Source organism: Peromyscus maniculatus, chromosome 10 (genome assembly GCF_049852395.1).
Source record: "Peromyscus maniculatus bairdii isolate BWxNUB_F1_BW_parent chromosome 10, HU_Pman_BW_mat_3.1, whole genome shotgun sequence".
In the NCBI taxonomy this organism is placed as follows: Eukaryota; Metazoa; Chordata; class Mammalia; order Rodentia; family Cricetidae; genus Peromyscus; species Peromyscus maniculatus.
Window position 1 is genome coordinate 31,686,121 of NC_134861.1, and position 20,455 is coordinate 31,706,575.

Here is a 20,455-nt window from a genome sequence, read left to right on the forward strand (position 1 = left end):
CAGGCATATGTGAGATATAATGGATACATCAACTTCTTTTTTTCTATTTTAGTCTTATAAAACCAGAAGAAATATTTGAGAATCTAGTCATTCAGTTTCCCTTTTTGAGCATAAATTGCTCTTTTGGTGGTCTTGACAGTAATTTAGAGTTCTGTTTACTTACTAAATTTTGTGCTGTGACCACCACTAAGAGGAGGATAGTTTACACCAAACCTGAAGGTTTATAGATATCATTTCATACATCAATGTTGTAGTCATAGCTTGTCTCTAAAAATGTTTTGACATCTAGTGACAAACTAAATTACTCTTGTACTTGGATAGTAGGTACAAACTTTTGGAATCAAAATTAGAATCCACTCTTAAGAAGTCCCTTGAAATAAAAGAAGAAAAAATTGCTGCTTTAGAAGCTCGGTTGGAAGAGTCTACAAATTACAATCAACAATTGCGCCAAGAACTAAAAACAGTAAGTTTTTTTTCTTCAAAATTGCTTTATAAGTGTTGGAACAGAAAAACATAAAGAGAAAATAAAAACTTGAGTATATTTATGTTAGTATTTCATTCTGTTTCATCTATGTGGGAGTATATTTTCAAGTATGTAATAGTCCCTCTTATAGGTGAGGACACAGGAAGAATTGTAGAAGTGGGATGGACAAGAAGCATGCTTATTTTGTTTCAGAAACTCAGTTTTTGAGATGCTGATTACCTTTCTCTGGTGCATTTTTCTTGCTGAGCCTCCAGGTAAATTTTAATCAATAAAGATATGACTGTGAAGACATAGAGGTCAGTATTAGGTGTGGTATAGGAAAGCAGCTGATCTTATTAGACAGGCTCTCTTGTAGCACAGATTGGCCTTAAACATACCATGTAGCCAAGGATAGCCTTGAGCTAGTTGATCATCCTACATCTTTCCTAGGCACAGGGATTGTAGAAGTGCTCTATGTGACAAACAGATGGAGTGATGAGATTACTGTAGGCCACATTCAGAACTAATCTATTCAAAATCACCCTAGGAAATTCAAGTAGATGGCTAGGCACTCGTAGGTGTCTCTCCACATAATTATGTGATACTGATTCTTTAAAATTTTTCATTTACTTCTGTTTGTATACACACACACACACACACACACACACACACACACACACACACACACATTCACACACATAGGAGTGAGGACACACCACAGCATGCCTGTTGCCTGTGGAGGTCAAAGGACAATGTGTAGACAACTTCTACCATATGCGTCCTGGGGATCAAACTCAGGTTGTCAGGTTTGGCAGCAAAGACCTTAAACTACTGAACTGTCTTGCTGGTCCATGAGACATATTTTTGTACCAGATTATGGTTCAAGTAGAACAGAAGATTCACACTGGAGTAGGAAAGAGCTGCTCTGGTTTGGAGACTTGGTGCTTCATAATAGTCATTAAGTCTTACAACTCTAAAGGCATAAATTTAAAATCTCCAAAATGTGCATACCGATTATAAGAGTTGCTGCCTGTAGAGAAATCCAGTTATCCTGCTTTCTATTAGGTAATGAGCTTTCCAGATAGTCTACCAGTCTTGGCCTCCCCCCCCCGTAAGCATTATTACCTAATACTCTAATATTCTAGTTTTATTATGCTTTTAGAACAGTTGTTCTCAACATGTGAGTCACAACTCCTTTGGAAGTTGCACATCAGATATCCTGTGTATCATATATTTACATTATGATTCATAACAACAAAATTACAGTTATGAAGTAGCAATGAAATAATTTTATGGTTTGGAGATCACCACAACATTAAGAACTGCATTAAAAGATTGAGAGCCACTATTCTAGAGAAACAGTTAACCACATTTGAGTTTTTTCTGCAGAAAGGGAAGACTTTTTGTTCACCATATACCTATAGCATCTTTACTGGTATTTGTCACAGATTTTGCCATTGTGGAACCTGCACTGGTTCAGAGTTCTGCTTTGTTGGCATAAATGATTATTAATCAGCTTTATGTCCTGAATTTCATACTCTTAAACAATATTTGTAGGCTACAGATAATGATAACTCCATGAAGCTATTCAGCAAGAAAATAAGTAGGTTAGTACATGAGTTGTTTTTTGTGCTTTAAGTCTAAACATGAGAGATACCAAATTCCATCATTATCTTTAACTTTAGCCCTTACTCCTGTATACATGAATATGGAATTATACTTTTCTAACCTTTCAATACTGTGCATGATGAGGCATTTTACTTGAAAATAGATTCTGAAATTTATACTGTGACGTAGAAATATGAAAGGGAATTTTTAAAAATCCAAAGGAAGGCAGAAAGAAACAGAACAAAGTACAGACTAGACAAATAGAAAATAAATAATAAAGGGGAAGTTTTAAACCAAATCAGATCAGTTATATTTACTGTAAAAAGGTCTAAACATCCCCATTCTAAAGCAGAGATGATAATATTCAATGGAAAAGTAAAACCTACTGAAATGCCAACTACAAGAAATTTTGACAAAAAAAAAAAAAAATATCATTGTAACACTAATCAAAAGAAAGCTATTAGCCAGGCGGTGGTGGGCACGCCTGTAATCCCAGCCCTCGGGAGGCAAAGGCAGGTGGATCTCGTGAGTTCAAGGCCAGCCTGTTCTACAGAGGTAGTCCAGGACAGGCTCCAAAGCTACAGAGAAACCCTGTCTCAAAAAACCAAAAAAGAAAAAAAAGAAAGCTATTTAAATAATTTTATAGCAATGACTTATCTCAACTAAAAATTTTAAAATGATTGCCAGGCAGTGGTGGCGCACACCTTTAATCCCAGCACTCAGGAGGCAGAGCCAGGCAGATCTCTGTGATTTTGAGGCCAGCCTGGTCTACAAAGTGAGTCCCAGGAAAGGTACCAAAGCTACACAGAGAAACCCTGTCTCAAAAAAATAAAAAAAAATAAATAAATAAATAAAAAAAGTTTTTTAAATGATTTTAGCTTAATAATATAGCAAGATTAAAATGTTCTCATGTCTAACAACAGCTTCAAACTATGGCAGTATTGCTAGAACTACATGGAGAATGACCTGTCCACAACTATAGTTAAAGGATTTAATACCTATCTCACATATAAAAAGAACTTTATTAAATCAATAAAGGGTGTTTATAGGTGACCTACACTGAACATCATTCTTTTTTTTTTAATATTTTTTAAACTTTATTTTATATGCATTGGTGTGAAGGTGTCAAATCCCCTAGAACTAGAATTACAGACAGTTGTGAGCCATCATGTGGTTGCTGGGAATGGAACTCAAAACCTCTGGAAGAGCAGCCAGTGCTCTTAATCGCTGAGCCATCTCTCCAGCCCATGCACATCGTTCTTAATGATAAAAGACTATTTACTTCCAGGGAGAAAAAGCAAAGATATTGCTCTCACTATTTCTATTAAACACTGTGTTGTTGGTCTTAATGTATTAGGATAAAGAAAAGAATGCTGATATTTGTGTGTAGGTATGCAGGTGCCTGTGGAGGTCAGAAGAGAGTGGTGGGTACGCTGAAGCTGTAGTTATAGGTGGCTGTGCACCACCTGTTGTGACTGCAAGTCAAACATGGGTGCTCTGGAAGAGCAGTAAGCGCTCTTAACCACTGAACCACTTCTTTAGCCCCAAAAATACAAATTTGAAAGGATGAAACATATTGACTTCTGACATGATTATTTTGGCAGGAAATTCTAAAGAATTTAAGAAAATTATACAAAGTTTATTTTATCAAGTGTCCTAGGTTAAAAGTCAGTATATAAAACTCTTAACCATATTTGTATATATTAACAATGAAAAATTAAAGAAAATTTAAACGAAAAATATCATTTATAATACTGTAAAATACCATGAAGTACTTTAAAGAACTCTGCATTGATAAAATATAAAGAGTACCTTAGTAAATGCAGGTGGTACCATATCATTAAGTGTTCTATATTGTTGATAGGACATGTCTTAGGTTTGCAGATAGCTCAGTGCTTTAGCACTTGTCCAGATTGTGGAAAACTTAGATTTGGTCCCCAGGACTAGAATAAATAAATAAGGAGATCACATATGAATCTGTTAATTCAATGTAATACCAAATATAATCCAAATTAAATTAGAAGATAGGTTGATCAGCTGATTACAAAATTTTGGTGGAATATGGCCATTTTTAAAATCCATGAGCATGGGAGGACTTTCTATCTGCTAGAATCCTTATCTCTTCTGCGTTTTAAAGATTTCTTTGTAAAGGTGTTTAGCCTCTTAGATTTACTCCTAGATGTTTTGTCTTTTTCCTGACACTTTTGTAAATGGGGATGCTTTCCTAGTTCTTTTCTCAGCATGCTCATCATCACTATATAGAAAACTCTGATTCTGGATGATGGTTTTGTATGTGGCTACTTCAGTAAAAGTATTTAATCAATCAGATCGATGTGTTTTTGATGGAACTCCTAAGGTCTTTTCCATATAGGATCATGTTGTCCAACAATGTGGATAGTTTGACTTCTTTTTCTGTTTGCTCTTTTTTTATTCCTTGTCTTGCCTTACTGCTATAGCTAGGACTTCAAGTCTAGATGAGCAACAGTAGAGAAGATAGACATTCTTGCTTCAGTCCAGATTTTAGATGAAATGGTTTCAGTTTTTCCCTGCTTAGTATAATGTTGGTTATAGGTTTGTTGAACATAGTATTTATTATGTTGAGATATGGGCTTATATTCTAATTTCTTCAAGGGCTTTTATCATGAAGAGATGTTAAACTTTATCAGAAACCTTTTCTGCATCTATTGAAGTGATGCAATGAATTGTGTCCCAGAGACCATTTAGGTCCTGCATTGCTTGATTTATTGATTTGATTTGTATGTGCCAGACTGTCCATGCATCCCTGGAATGAAACCAACTTGATCATGTTATCTGATTTTTTTAAATTATTTTTTAAATGTGTGTGTGTGTGTGTGTGTGTGTGTGTGTGTGTGTGTGTGTGTGTATGCTTTAAGTGCACAAGTGCCTGTGGAGACCAGAAGAGGGTGTTGAAACCTCTGGAACTGGAGTTACGAGCATTTAGTTGTTAGTAACCCAACATGGATGATGGGACATAAACTCAGGTCCTGTGAAAGAGCAGCAAGCTACTCTTAATTGCTGAGCCATCTCTCCAGCTACTTGTGTAATGTTTTTAAAGTGAGAGCAGTTGAGGAATACACCTCTCGTCTTCAAAGGCATGTGAACGTATATGTACACAAGTAAACATCTATAAACGTATACACACAAGATTTTATTAAAAACTGGAAATAAACTCAGTGATCCTCATCTGATAATTGAATAAAGAAATTTTGGTATACCCATATAGTAAGAGACAGTACAACAGTAGAAAAGAGGAAAAAATTATTGATTAATTTAATATATTAGTAAAGCATAAGAATATGCTCAGAAAAATGTACATAAAAAGATTACATATTGGGTAATTACATTTAGAGCATGAAACACTAAATTTGGTGAAAAAAGCAAAACAATTTTGTCTTGTAAGGAGTGATCCTTCTAAAGTGATAGAAATACTCTTATCATGTTGATAAGTTACATAGATATATGTTATTGTAAAAAATAGACCACATCTCTCTTATAATCAGTGCATTAGAAACTGTATATAGATTATACCTCAGTTCTAAAAGGTTACATTATCTTTGATAATCACTGGAAATTTGAAATTACAGTATGATTTATAATACCGTTATTAATTGCTTTAAACTTGAACTTAATGGACTTTTAGTTTTAAATTGACTCTGCATTGATTTGTTGTAGAATATTTTGTTTTAATTCACACTTTATTCATTTCCTTTGTGAATATAAGGATTTTGATTAGTGACATGTAAGCTAAAGGAACACATGAACAGAGTATAACTCAGAAACATTGAATTTTATTTCCAGCTCTCCTATTTTTGGTTGTTATTTTCCACTCTTGTTATCAAACACAGTTAAACTCTTCTTGCAAAAGAAAAACAAAATAGTATATACCTGACATAACACTTTTCTTCTTATGTAAGCTCTCCTTAATATTGCATTTATTTGACCACAGCTTTTGTAAGCCTAGCAAAAAGACTGTGTGAGAAAACAGGAGTATCCAAGAACTCCGGCCATACATAACATTCCATTCCATCCTAGCTTTTTTTCTTCTCTTGCCATTTTCTAACTCACTAGTAGTGATACTAGTTTACTGCTGAATTAATAAAGGCTTCCTTAAGTTTTGTACAACATGAACTATTTCAGTCATTTCTGCCCTTAATATAAACTATGATGCTAATTTTTAAATGTACTATAAATATCTAAAATAAACTAGTAGAGCAAGATAAGTATAATAGTAAATTTGAATTAAAGATGGGCTAGAGAGATAGCTCAACAGTTCAGAGTATATACTGTTCTTTCAGAGGATCTGAGTTTGGTTCCCAGCACCCATATTAGGTGGATCACAACCACCTATAACTTCAACTCCAGGGGATCTGAAGCCTCTGGCCTTTGCAGATTCCTGTACTCAAGTATGCGCGCGCGCGCGAGCACACACACACACACACACACACACTCATACACTCATTTAAAAATAGCATATTTAGGGATTAGGGAGATGGCTTAGCAATTAAGAACACTGGCTGCTCTTCCAGAGTCCCTGGATTCAATTCCCAGCATCTACATGACAGTTCACAACTGTTGATAACTCCAGTTCCAGTGGATCCTCTACCCTCTGCTGTCCTCAGCAGGCACTGCATGCACATGCTGTACACACCTTCCTTCATGAGATAAAACATTCATACACAGAATCTGGTTTTTATCTTAAAAAATTTTTAATTACAGAGAGGTGTTAATTTTGGCAATTTTTGATCATAGAAGATGATCAATTTTTTTCATGTTAGTAGCAATTCAAACCTGTGTATTACTCAGTCTTTTCTGGTGTTATTGCAACCTACTTTAAGTCAATTTGAGGCCCAGTGTGGTGGCTGACATCTCTAGTCTTAGCACTTAACAGGTCATGGAAAGTGAGATCAGGAGTTCAAAGGCCAACCTGGGGTGTAACACAAATTGCTAAACGGTCTTATTAATAGAAAACCCAGAGCCCGATATTGGGGTGAAAGCTGAAAGATCAGAGAAACAGAACAAGCCACAACCAACCTCATCTTACCAACTCCTCAGCTTCCAGAGCTACTTCCTGTATACTCAGGCCTTATATATCTTTCTGTGCCCTGCCATCTTATTTCCTCACTCCACCCAGCTGTCACTTCCTGTCTATCTATAGAGACCTCCAGACCTCTGTGGTTAACAAGTGCTGGGATTAAAGGCATGTGTCACCATGCCTGGCTCTGTTCCCAGTGTGGCCTTGAGCTCACAGAGATCCAAATGAATCTCTGCCTCCTGAATGCTAGGATTAAAGGAGTGTGCTACTACTGCCTGACCTCTATGTTTAATATAGTGGCTGGCTTTGTTCTCTGATCCTCCAGGCAAGCTTTATTTGTTAGAACAGAAATAAAATATCACCACACCAGGTCTTCTTTTACAATTTATTTGTATGTGTAAGTGTGTTTATGTGTGTTGTGAGGGTGGGAGTCCTGAAGCTGGAGTTAGAGATGATTGTGAACTGTGCATACTTGGGTTCTCTGGAAGAGCAAGAAGTGCTTTTAACCACCGAACCATCTCTCTAGCCCCTAAACTGTATTTCAAAAAGCCTTTGATCACAGTAATGGTGATCACACATTTATCACATTTTAAAATAATCTGTCATATTTACCAGACCAATACAGACCAAAAGTAATTGAGAAATATAAAAATCTTGGTGATTTTTTTTCCCATTAAAATATTTTAAATAATTTTAGGTGAAAAAAAATTATGAAGCTCTCAAACAGAGACAAGATGAGGAAACGATGGTGCAGAGCTCCCCTCCTGTCTCTGGGGAAGATAGTAAATGGGAGCGAGAAAGTCAAGAAACGACCAGAGAACTCCTGAAAGTTAAAGACAGATTAATCGAAGTAGAAAGAAATGTAAGTATTTTAAAAATTTTAGTAAGAACAAAATTCTTCAGAAATAATGAATAGTTGGATATATTTATCTTTTATTAATTTATTTTGTACTTTCTTGTCTAGCTCATCATGTAAAAAAGATCTAAATTTAGTATGCTTTGCTCCTTACCCTCTTGTAAGTCAGCCACAAGCTTAATCAACACTCTGTATCATGTAGACAGTGCTATCAAGTTCTTCTGCCAGTAAGGTGTGGCTCCAGGATTATCCTCAGCCTCTGTGTGCCTTTCAGGCTGACTTGGGAAAAGACTTCCTTTCTTGGTTGTTTTCTACCAGGGAACTCCTTCAGTAGTAGTCTCGGTTTAAACTGTGTCCTTTGAAATCAATACTGATTTTCATAAAATGGAGTCTTGTACTCAGGCCACCTTTGATGTCCCAGTGAAGAGCACAAGACTTCTCTTTAATGGTTCTAATCTCTTTAATAATTAATTACAGCTGCTGTCTCAGAACCTGTCCTGTACTTTAATAACCTCTCCTTGTTGTCAGCCATTTTTGGATCTTTGCTTTCCTTGTTTGTCCTTCTGGCTTTGGCAGATTAAAAATAGCGAGCAGGTACTGTAAGCATTACAGCTGGGATGGAAAGGTATCCTGGCAGCTAGGAGCCAATGAATACCACAAAGTCATATGAGATTTATCGGGAGGGAAAAAAACAGGAGGGTGGCTGCCTTTGGGTGAGAAACAGCAGCAAACTGAACAGAATACAGGATTTATATAGAGTTTCTTGGGAAGGGGGTGGAACTTTTCAGTGTGGAGCTTTCCACAGTGGAGATGGGTGGGATTTCATGTCCAAGAGAGTAGGCTTTTTACTCTGTGGGGTAGGGGCAAAGTCCAGCAGTTAAGAGTATTCTTTGGGTGGAACCCGGCAGTTAGAGGTCCTTGGGGAAGGGACTTACAGTAACCATGACATGGTGTGAATGCTATCCTGTTTTGAGATTTCCTCCACCAAAGCAATTTGTCCATGACTTTTGAATTCAGTGTCTTAGTGCATGGGAGGAATATAACCAGATTATTTGTCACAATATAACGTGAATGACTTCTAAGTTCTCCCTAGAGTTTTCCCAGTGCCTGTGTTCCTCTTCTGCTCTCAAAGCCCCACCAGATTGGCCCTTGCTTATATTATTCTAGTGCTTTTCTAGCCCAAAGTTCCAAACTCTTCCCTATTGTTCCTGGATTCTACTTCCAAATGCCTGAGGACCATATGGCCAGGTTATTGCAACAACAGCCCCACTTTGTAACAATATTCTCTATTAGTTACAAAGATACTTGTCAGAAGCAACTTAAAGAAGGAAAGAGAGGTTCACAGTTGGAGGATGGAGTCCATCGAGGCAGGAAATCATGGCGACAGGAGCCCGAGGCACTGTTCATATTGCATCTGCAGTCAGGAAACGGAGATACTGCTCCGGTCACCTTTTCATTTCTGTTCAGTACTGTACTCCAGTCCCTGTGATGGTGCTAACACAAGTTAACCAGTTCCCTCACAGACATACCCAGATTTGTTTCCTAGATAGTCTAGATTCTGTCAGGTTGACATTCATTTTTAACCAGCACATCATGTATGGACTGGCTTGGCTACATGGTGAGTTCAAGACCAGCCTAGACTATATGATACCCTATGTGGCCAGGCAATGGTGGTGCACACCTTTAATCCCAGCACTAGGAAGGCAGAGACAAGAGGTTCTCTGTGAGTTCAAGACCAGCCTGAACTCACTACAGAGTGAGTTCCAGGACAGGCTCCAGCACTACAGAGAAACCTTGTCTCAAAAAACAAAAATAAAACGTGTGTGTGTGTGTGTGTGTGTGTGTGTGTGTGTGTGTGTGTGTATAGGTAGGTGTGTGTAGGTGTGTATGTGTGTGTATTTGAACAAGATGTTTTTTTTTTTCATCCTCTCAATAGATGATTTAAAAAGAGAACAGTGTAATTCTCTGCCTCAGCTTCTGTGTGTTTACTTGTTGCTATTTTGGTTATTGTTTGAGACAGGTTCTCCATATGTAGCTCAGACTCACAGTCTTGCTCACCTGTCTCCCAGTTTCTGATGATTCGAGCTGTTATTACAGCCACATCTACACCTTGCTTCCTCAGTCTTGATTTTATGGGGATCAAATAACAACCTCCATTTTACACAGTGATATGTTGTTTATATTTATAAAAGTGAAGTTTTCGGGCTGGAGAAATGGCTTAGAGGTTAAAGAGTACTGACTGCTCTTCCAGAGGTCCTGAGTTCAATTCCCAGCAACCACATGGTGGCTCACAACCACCTGTAATAAGGTCTGGTGCCCTCTTCTGGTCATACATTCTGTATACATAATAAATAAATAAATCTTTAAAAAAAAAAGTGAAGTTTTCTTTGTCTTCTATTGAAGATACAACAGAACTATTGTGATTCATTATATCATTTTTCTATGTAGTCAGGACTACATAGTAAGTAGTTAGCCTAATTAGGGTTTTTTTGTATATTAAAGTTTTATTTCTGTTATATGGTAGATTCTTTGGTTATGCTTTTTAGTAAAAATTTAGATTTTAGGAAATGTAATTTATAAGTAATTAATCTTAAATGTGTAATATCCATGCCTACCATTTTAATGTCCACGACTAATATAGTAATTCACTTGTTTAACCATAAGAAGAAAATATAGCTCTATATGCTGGAAAAATTGAAAATGATATAATTTTTTGGATATACTTCAGAAGTCCTTACAGTTGAAATATAGTTTTAACGCAAGTTTTATATCTTAGAAAAAGGAAAACAAAATGTAATGCCTGGCAGGTCATTATGAACTGCATTTTTCTAATAGATGGCTCAAATGATTTGTGTAAATCTGCTTTCTTCCAAGTATGTTTGTTTTGAAAGTACATATTTTTCCTTCTAACCCAGGATCACCACTTAACCCATGTATGCATGGAAAAGGTACACCTTTTTAATTGGATACAATCTAGGCACATATTCTACCACTACCCTACACCCTCAGCACTAGAAGAAAATATTTTATTTTAGGACATCATAAAGCAGACAGAACACAGGCACAATAGTATTTTAAGGTTATAGCAATATTGCATCCTTTTTTATGCATTAAATGTTTACAACTTGTGATTAAGGGGGAAGGTTTTTCTTTTTTTAAGATTGTTCAAGCTCATTTTATTCAATACATCACCTGTTAAAGAAGCTGTCTTGTGTTTATTTTTAATGAGTGTGGTATCTTCCTCTTGTTTGAAGAATGCTACGCTGCAGGCAGAGAAGCAAGCACTGAAGACTCAACTGAAGCAGCTTGAGACGCAGAACAGTAACTTGCAGGCTCAGATTCTTGCACTTCAGAGGCAAACAGTGTCCTTACAGGAGCAGAATACCACTCTTCAAACACAGAATGCCAAACTTCAGGTTGTACCAAACATTTTAATTATATAGTCTTATAGTAAGGAAACCTAGATATGTAAACACTGTTCCTTAGTGAATTTAATAATGGAAGGTAGATGGAAATATTTTTGTTTGCTTCTATGCCAGACTCTTAATGTGAACATTTGAAATGTCAAAGTCTATATAAATTACTAAATTCACCCACAGTACAAGTGAAGATGATCTTTCTGTCCTTTCAACAAGTTGATTCTAATCAATTGGGTGCAAACCCCTTATTTCAGAGTATGATTGCAATACAATATTCTTTATGTCATTCTTAAAACATTCTTAGAAGTTTAGTTTTTGAAATGTATACAACATAGGAATTTTGTCTTTAGATTTCATTTCAAGGATATATTTGATGTAATCCAAAGGATCCATCTTCAGCTTAACAATACCAGTGCCAGTTCACACAGAACAGTCCAGACTGGAGAAGGAAACTGGTTCTACGTGGTGAAGTAAATGCTAATTTAGACACCACAGAGACTTTCCAAAAATAGTTCAAACAAGTAACCTTAATTCTTTGGGAAGCTATAATCCAAATTACTCTGTTAGAATATGAATATATCTGCAGTGATGTAATTAGAGCTTATTTAAGTTAACATTGTCACTTTGTGGAAAAGAGCAACCCGTGGGTTTAAGGAGATAGCTCGCTCAGGCAGTAGTAGCCCAGTCGGGAGGACCTGGGTTTAGTCAGGTCACAGAAAAGCCAGTCATGGTAGCAAATGCTTACCATTCCAGCACTGGTGGAACCCTGCAGCTCACTTACTAGCCAGCCTTGCCTAAAGGTAAGTCCTAGGCTAGGAAGAGACCCTGTCCTTTTAAAAAAAGAAAAAAGGACTAACAAGATGCCTCAGCAGGTAAGGGTGCTTGCTGTTAAACCTGAGGCCTGGAGTTCTGTCCCTGCAGTCCATATAGTAGGAACTCACTCCAGCAAGTTGTCTTCTCGCTTCCACGTGCATGCCACTGCATACATAAACTTCTTGTTCTCACTATCACTCGCTCATTTAGTATTTGAACTCCCACAGATCTGCCTACCTCTTTCTAAATGCTGGGATTAAAGACATGTATCACCATGCGTGGCAACTTCTTCTTACACCATTAATAATACATACATTCTTACAGGTTGAAAATTCCACCCTTAATTCACAAAGTACTTCACTTATGAACCAGAATGCACAGCTTCTAATCCAACAGTCTTCCTTAGAAAATGAAAATGAATCTATAATCAAAGAACGAGAAGACTTGAAATCTCTTTATGATTCTCTGATAAAAGATCATGAAAAGCTGGAACTTCTTCATGAACGGCAGGCTTCAGACTATGAATCTCTCATCTCTAAACATGGAACCCTAAAGTCTGCCCACAAGAATCTTGAGGTGGAACATAAAGACCTTGAAGACCGGTAATTTATATTTTATTGTGTTTTTTTAAAACAAATTTTTTGGGTAGTATAATAAATTTTATACATTAAACCTACCTCAGATAATTTATAAGGTGAATTTATATAAATTTACATATGTTTTGTGTAATATTTGTTAAATTAATCATTTCCTTCTTTTTAAAAATATTTTCTTTGTTAGAACTGTTTAAAGTTAAATATCTAACTTTCTCTCTCCCTCCCCAGTTACAATCAGTTATTAAAACAGAAAGGACAGTTGGAAGATTTAGAAAAAATGATCAAAATGGAACAAGAAAAAATGCTGCTTGAAAGCAAAAACCATGAGATGGTAGCAGCAGAATACAAGAAACTTTGTGGTGAAAATGATAGGTAATGATACTATTTATGTATTTTACCTTGTATCCCTTATCTCTGGAGGGAAAGAGAGAGAGTGTGTGTGTGTTTGTAGTTTGTATGTGTGTGTGTTTATAATAGCACCCAAAATTTGGACTTACCATGGACTTTTTATGTTATTTTGAGCAGCAGACACTTTATTAACTACGCCATCTTCCCAGCCCATTTTACATGTTTGTGTGCATGTTCGTATGTGTACAGGTGCACATGTACACAACTCAACTTTATAATTAATTATCTTGCCCTCTTCCTTTCTTTCTGAAAGGTCCTAAATCACTAGAACCATCTTCATCTTGATACTCAAATTCTGAATTTAGTCTCCTATACTTATTATAGCTAGATATTCTGTTGTGAAGATGTTGAGCTTAAGTAAGCACAGTACAAAGTTAAAGTAGACTGTAGCTTATAGAGGATGGTGTATGGATAGCCCAGGCACTTGAACACTGTATGGTGACGAGTGATAGAGAGAGGTAGGGTTATTTTTATTACATAGCAAACTTCAGAGAAGTGTAAAGTCTCATCTTGTAGCTGACCATTGCTGGTATTTTAATAATAACTGGAATAGTTCATGGACATTAGTTGGGCTTTCCAGGCATCAAACTATACATTTCTGTGGAACCTCCAGAAGAACAACTTAGTCAAAATGAAAAAGAAATCTGATACGATGAGTTTAACCAAAAGAATGCCCCAAGCTTGGGATGAGTGGTCTCAAGTAAAGTGTTTTCTGTGTCTCAAGCCTGTTCTTGTCCAGCATGTATTTGTTAATGCCTGTGTTCTATGAAAAGAAAGGCTTTATTAAGTAAAACGTGAAAGAGCTATTACACACACACACACACACACACATACACACACACACACACACACACACACACACACCTCTTATCTTAGGACTGACAATTCTAAATAGCCTGTTTAGTTACAGATAATCCCAAAGAAAGTTTCATTTGGCACTATCGTTTTAAAGGACAATATTAAAAAATTCAGAATTTACTTTAGCACTTGTTTTTAGGAGGTTTTGGGGTGTGTATGTATGTATTTGTTTACCTGTTTGTGTGTGGATCTGTGAGAGCATAGATGTTGTAGAATGTTCGTGTGAGTGGGGTGTGTGGGATGCATGTGGAGTGCAAGACGGATGTGGGAAATCATTCTTTAATACCCTTCCACCCAGGTCATTCTGGGCAGGATCTCTCAGGTCAAATCAGAGCTCACAGATGTGGCTAGTCTCACTATTCTGTTTGCCTTCCTGCTTTCAATTTCCAAGACCAGATAGATTTACACTGGGCTACTGGACCATTCTGCACTTCTGTGTTCTGGGGTCCCAAGAAAGGCCCTCGGGCTTGCATTTCAAGCACTTTAGCCACTGAGCCACCTTCTTAGCCCATCTACTTTATTTATTTTAAACTTTTAAATTTTATTTTATGTGTATTAGTGTTTTGCTCATGTGCATGTCTGCACCATGTGCATGCCTGTGCCCTTGGAGGTCAGAAGAGGATATTGGATCACCTGGAACTAGGCCTATAGACAGCTGTAAACAGCCCTGTCGATGCTGAGAATGAAACCAGGTCCTGTGTAGGAACAGCAAGCACTACTAACTAACTGCTGAGCTGTCTCTCTTGAGTGCCACCGTAGCTTTTTGAGACAGGTTCTTTGACTGAACCTAGAGCTCATTGAGTGGCTGGCTTTAATGACAGCCGTCTCACTCATATTAGTATCTCTGATAAACCAGACTTCCTACATAGGCGTTGATATATACTAGGTAGCTGTATGAGTGATAATGCTTTTGTTCATAGAGTTCACCTATTTATAGTATATTTGCCAGCTATATGAGGGGTTTCACCATTTTTTCATCATGTCTTGATTTTTTTAAAATATCTCATTGCTTAGATTTTTGTAAGTTGACTTGAATTCTTTGATGAATGAATTGAGTGAACTCTTAGGTATTCTGGACAAACACCACCTTGGCAAAATTGTGCTTTGTTCTCTGTGCCCCTTTTGTGGAATCCAATCTTAATGATGTAACATAAACTTGGCAGGTTACATCCAGTTTTGTGGAACAAATCCAGCTATCTGTATCATGCATGATAGCCCCCAAACTAAAAAAAAGTAAAATATTTTGGAAGAGTTAGTAGGGTGGGGGGAAGTATAACACTACAGGGAATTCTTACGGCCTATAATGTCTTATTTATTTACTTTTTTGTTTTAAAACAATGTGTCAGCTTCTGTCCTTAGAGATCAATAAAACTTTGTTTTGAAGGTAAATTGTGAGAAGAAAGACAAAGAGCTATAGCTTTATTTTCCTAATGTGGTAAGTGGGGATTACATAAAAATGAACAATTTGCCACAATTACAGAAAGCTACATATGTATAATTTGTTTACTGCCTGTATTTCTCAATTTTCAGCCAGCATATTGGTTTAGTATTTAATACTGGATTGACTGATTAGTTTAACCTGATCTTTGTTCATGTTTAATTTAGAGTCTGAAATTTCTATGAAATCATAACCAAATTGGTCATTTTTCCTTTTCATACTAATTTTTGGAGAAAAACTGATTATTGATCAATTAGTAACTGGCAAAAAATGTACATTTTCTAAATATGTCTGAATGATATTAACAGCATTTTCACATTGTGAAAACTATTGAAATATTTCTATTATGATTTCTAATTGTAGGTTAAATCACACATATTGTCAACTTTTAAAAGAAACTGAAATTTTGCAAACTGACCATAAAAATTTGAAAAGTCTTTTAAATAATTCTAAATTGGAACAAACAAGATTAGAAGCTGAATTTTCAAAGCTAAAGGAGCAATATCAGCAGCTGGATATCACATCTACCAAGCTAAATAACCAGTGTGAGGTGAGTGCCAACAGACTCAATCATTGTTTCTTCTTTTAGGTGTCACAGCATGCCTAAAAAGTAATAAGTCGTATTACAATGACGGTCTTGGTATAGACTTACTGGTGTGTGTAAAAGGATTGGTCACACATACTTAAAATTCACAAGTAATTAAGAAAACGGTATTTATTTCATCTCCTTTCATTAATTGTTTAAACTTAAATGTCCAGATGCTTTCAAATTGTCACATTATGTGGTTGTTTATTGAAAAACGTTTTTGTACTTGTAGCATGAAATTATAAACCAGTAGGATGGAAAATTAGTTTGTAATCATGTACACTTAAATACCCAACAGAGCTCAGAAAGTTTAAAGCATTCATTCTACCTGTGATTTGAGTCTTAAAAATATTTATATAGTTAGGATTCTTCTAGAATGAGTGAGGAACAGTCCTTAGTAAACAGCAAAACAATTAGATAATACCGGAGGGGGTGGGGAGCCACATCTTAGGACTCTAGAACTCAAAAGAGTGGCATACAGAAAAAAGTCAAGGTGTACTTTTGTTTAGTAGCATGCTGCATTTGTTCCGTGCGGCTTCTCTGCTCTATTCTCTTCCCCTTCCCTGGTTGATACTGACTTGATTTGGAGCAGAGAAGTCATTGCAAGAGGGTGGAGAAAGAAAAGAGAAGTGCAGTTTTTCTTTTAGGTTTTTATTATTTTATGTATATGGGAGTTTTACCTTCTTTATGTTTAGTGCCTGCAAAGGCCAGAAGACATCAAATTCCGTGGAATTAGAGTTACAGATAGTTGTGAGCTATCAACTGGAAGCTGGGAATCAAACCTGGACTCTCTAGAAGAGCAGCCAGTGCTCTTCACTGTGGAGCCCCCATGTTTCCACAAATGTACCACATAATATTAATTTATCAAATGTAAATAAACTGTCATAGTACAGTGTTGATAGTTACTATGTAGAGATGGTGGTTTAATAGTACTTAGAATAAATAATCATTCTTCCTGATTTTCTGTATCATTTGAGAAGTTTCAAATGTTGGCTTTCTTTTTCCTTTGGGCAAGCGTAGATTATGAGGGATTGTTTACTGGTAGTTCTAGGAGAGCACAGGACACACTGCAAACCAGTAGCATTTCTGTTGGGAAGACAGACTTGATTTTGTAAAGAGTAGAGAAAACCCCTGTCTCTGAGAGTCATCAAAGTCAACTTTCAGATAGCCTGAGGTTGAAATACTGGTTTAGGCAAATAGACCGATGAACTGGTGAGAAATCGAACTAGGAGTTTCAAGAAATGAGACAGCTACACTGAGTTTGGTAACATAACACATGTCCCTGATGATCTAGAAGGCTACTCAGCAAAGATTAGAGAGGGTGCAGGCTCTCTGCCCAAGCTGATTGTAATAATTTGAATAAAAGATTAGCCTTTGACTGGGTGTGAAATGATATATTATTAAGATTTAGAGAGGTAGAGTCATTAACCTGTTGTAAGAGGCCAGTGTAAGTAAATTGGTTGCAACAACTCTGGGAGAGGTGTCCTGACTGCCTGGGGAGTCAGGCAACACCTTCATCTGCTTAGGACAGCTCTGACAGCTGGAACTGCAAGAAGACAGTTCAACCCTGGAGGGCGAGGTATCCTGGACACCTCGAGCAACAACAGCTCTGCCCTGAAGGTGTCCTGGATACCTGGAGCTGTTTAGCACAGCTCTGACTGCTGGAACTGCAAAGAAGCAGCCCAATCCTGGAAGGGAAATTTTTCTGACTTCTCAGGAAAGCCAGGCCTGGAACTGCTTCAGCAGGGAAGGGTCTCCTGACTGTTCAGGAAAGTCAGGGTATACCGGCTGTGATGGGGGATGGTCTCCCCACAGGATATAGCAATCCTGCTCCTCTCCTGGAGAGTCACTACAGCTAAGCTTTGCTCAACCCCCACTTAAGGGGGCTTCCTAGCAGAGCTCTGCTTCTCTGGCCTAATGTTGCTTCTTTTACTTCACTCTGCAAAAGGGGAGACCCCTGCAGAAATGTAGCAATCTCCTCTGGCTCCTGATCTGTGATCTATTAGTGATCCATTGGCTAAAGGTATCAAGCTGTTTCTGAGTTTGAAGATCCATTTGGAATTGTTGGGTCTTATCTTTCACTACCTCTGATTGGTTGACATAAAAGCAGCATTATTCCCCAAGAAAGAGACAAAGACCACCTCTTTCTGCTGTTAATAAATCTAATGCTCTCCAGTTTTGTAGTACTATGGTGGCCAGTGACTCTATTTGCTCCTGAAGAGTAAGGATGGTCTGAGCTACTCGTTGGAAATCCTGGATGAATTGTAAGGAAAGCTGATGGTAAATAGCTAGAGAAGTAGTCAGTCCTGCTGTTTCAGTGGCTGTACCTGCACTTACGCCCAGGGCTGCTAGAAAGGGCATTACTTAGATGGCTTGTTTGTCATGCCTTGCTGCTATGAACTTGGTGATGGGAATTGGCAAGGGTTCTTCACCAGCTACCACCCCTAATTTGGGAAACAGGAGTACCAGGGTACAAGGCCCAGACTACCTAGCAGGTAAACAGCAATAACTTTGAGTACCACAGAGAATAGAGGCATTGGAATGTTTGGACATAGGGGCTGGGTGACAGTACCAAGGGTAATGGTATTATTGCATCTGCAGAATCCAGAGTACCCACAAAGTGTATTCCTGAGGAGTCAAAGCAGTCTGTAATACCAAAGAGAGGAATGTGAGAGAGACAAGGGGTAGTGGTGACATTTGGCTTGGAGCAATTAACAAGTGGTAAGGTCAGCAAATCTAATAGGACAATGGGTGAGGCCAAAAAATAGTAGGTGAACATTTGACCTTGGGGGGGACACATAACCAGCATTCTCCAAAATGGTCAGCCTAAGCATCACTCAATGGTTGATGTGTGGTAGTTAGGGTCTGAAACAAGAGATGGTGTGACAAGGAGGTAGGATCAAGAAAAGAGGGTACATTAAGGATGTAAGAGCCTTTGAGGAGCTTGGACTACTTCTACTCTATCCATTCCTAGGGACGGAGAGAGTGGAATGTGTGCCCTCTATAATTTGAGCATATCTGGTGGGCGGATTTGATAGATGGTAAAGCTTCCCAGAGACTCCCATTTTCCAGTTGGAGTGCCATGGGTCCTTAATCAGAATGTAAAAGATTCTTCATTCTTCCTAACAGGCAGAGTGTTTTCCTGCATATGCATTATGTTTCCAGCAGTCTCCAGACCCTACCACATGAGTGGTCTGGTTGAAATGCTGGGCATTGATCTCTTGAATCTTAAATCTCCAAATGTAGAGTTTGATAGCAATATGAGTGAGTGGGAAGAGGTAGGGCACGACCTGATGTGGTGGGGCATGGGCCTTGACAGGTTGATGAGGTCTCATTATTCTGAAACCAGAGGCAGGCTGGTGGTCTGTATACAGTTTTTGGGGTTGTCTCTTTTCTGTTTGACAAGCACGGGTTAGAACTATCAGTTCAGCCTGCTGATTTGTGGTATGGGCTGGAAGAGCTTGTGTTTTGACCACTATGGTGCCTGAGATTATTACATATCCTACTCCACGTACTCCATCATATAGGAAGGCACTGCCATCTGTATACCATATATAAGTGGCCTGAGGTAGTGCTCCTTCCTGCATATGTATCGGATAGGGTAGTAACTCTTCTAGAGTTTCAATGCATGAGTGTGATGGGGAGTATTCCAGGACTGGTTGGGAAAGAAGATTTGAGATGTTAAGAGGTGGACATGGTTGAAAAGTCAGTGTTGTATTCTCTACCAATGCCACCTGAAAGGAGAGAACTTGAGAGGGAGGTAATGTTAGAAGGCCCTTATATGTTAAACGGTGTGACAGATGGTGAGGCGAAAGGACAGTAATGGGTGACCCAAAGGTTGGCTTCATAAGGAGCTTTCCATCTGAGGTCTCAGGATCCGGGTTGGTACATTGTGAGAGGGCCTTTGTAAAGCAGTTGAGGAATTCAGATGGGTTTTCAGTTTTTTCTCTAGATGACCCTTTGGACTTCTTTATAATTTACTGCCTTAAGGACAGCCCTGCAGAGACCAGCTAGAAGGCAGGTTATAAACCTAGCTAGAATGTCCCCTGGGTTATTGTAATCCCCTTCAGGCTCCTGGTCCGGGACTGCTCTAGCCCCCACTGGGTAGGTGTTATTTGTTGGATGGAGTTCATCTGCATGAGCCCTAGCCTGCTCCCAGACTTGCCTGGGAGGAGATTGTTGGTATGGATCATATAGACATCATCAAAGGTAAGGTCATAGGATTGGGTAATGTACTGGAATTCTTTAATAAAAGTGGAAGAATTGGCAGTATAGGACCCTAACCTTTTTTCTATTTGGGAGAGCTCAGATAACGAGAAGGGGACATTTACCCTGACTAGACCATCCACCCCAGCAA

At 37.9% G+C, this 20,455-nt stretch overlaps 1 protein-coding gene across 10 annotated transcripts in view; it reads left to right on the forward strand.

Moving 5' to 3' along the window:
- Ccdc88a (coiled-coil and HOOK domain protein 88A) overlaps window positions 1-20,455 on the forward strand; it is a 157,683-nt gene that overhangs the window by 114,163 nt on the left and 23,065 nt on the right. For 8 of the 10 annotated variants that reach the window (XR_001576129.3, XR_013042861.1, XR_013042862.1 and 5 more), the window contains exons 17-22: window positions 322-463; window positions 7,822-7,986; window positions 11,235-11,396; window positions 12,537-12,814; window positions 13,037-13,180; window positions 15,876-16,062. Coding sequence is in view for 7 of the 10 variants with exons in the window: in XM_006993183.4 (XP_006993245.1) it covers window positions 322-463; window positions 7,822-7,986; window positions 11,235-11,396; window positions 12,537-12,814; window positions 13,037-13,180; window positions 15,876-16,062 (1,078 nt within the window). In the remaining 3 variants the exon portion in view is untranslated. The remainder of the gene's footprint in view (window positions 1-321; window positions 464-7,821; window positions 7,987-11,234; window positions 11,397-12,536; window positions 12,815-13,036; window positions 13,181-15,875; window positions 16,063-20,455) is intronic. The other 2 variants (XM_015986687.3, XM_076546145.1) reach the window with 1 other exon arrangement.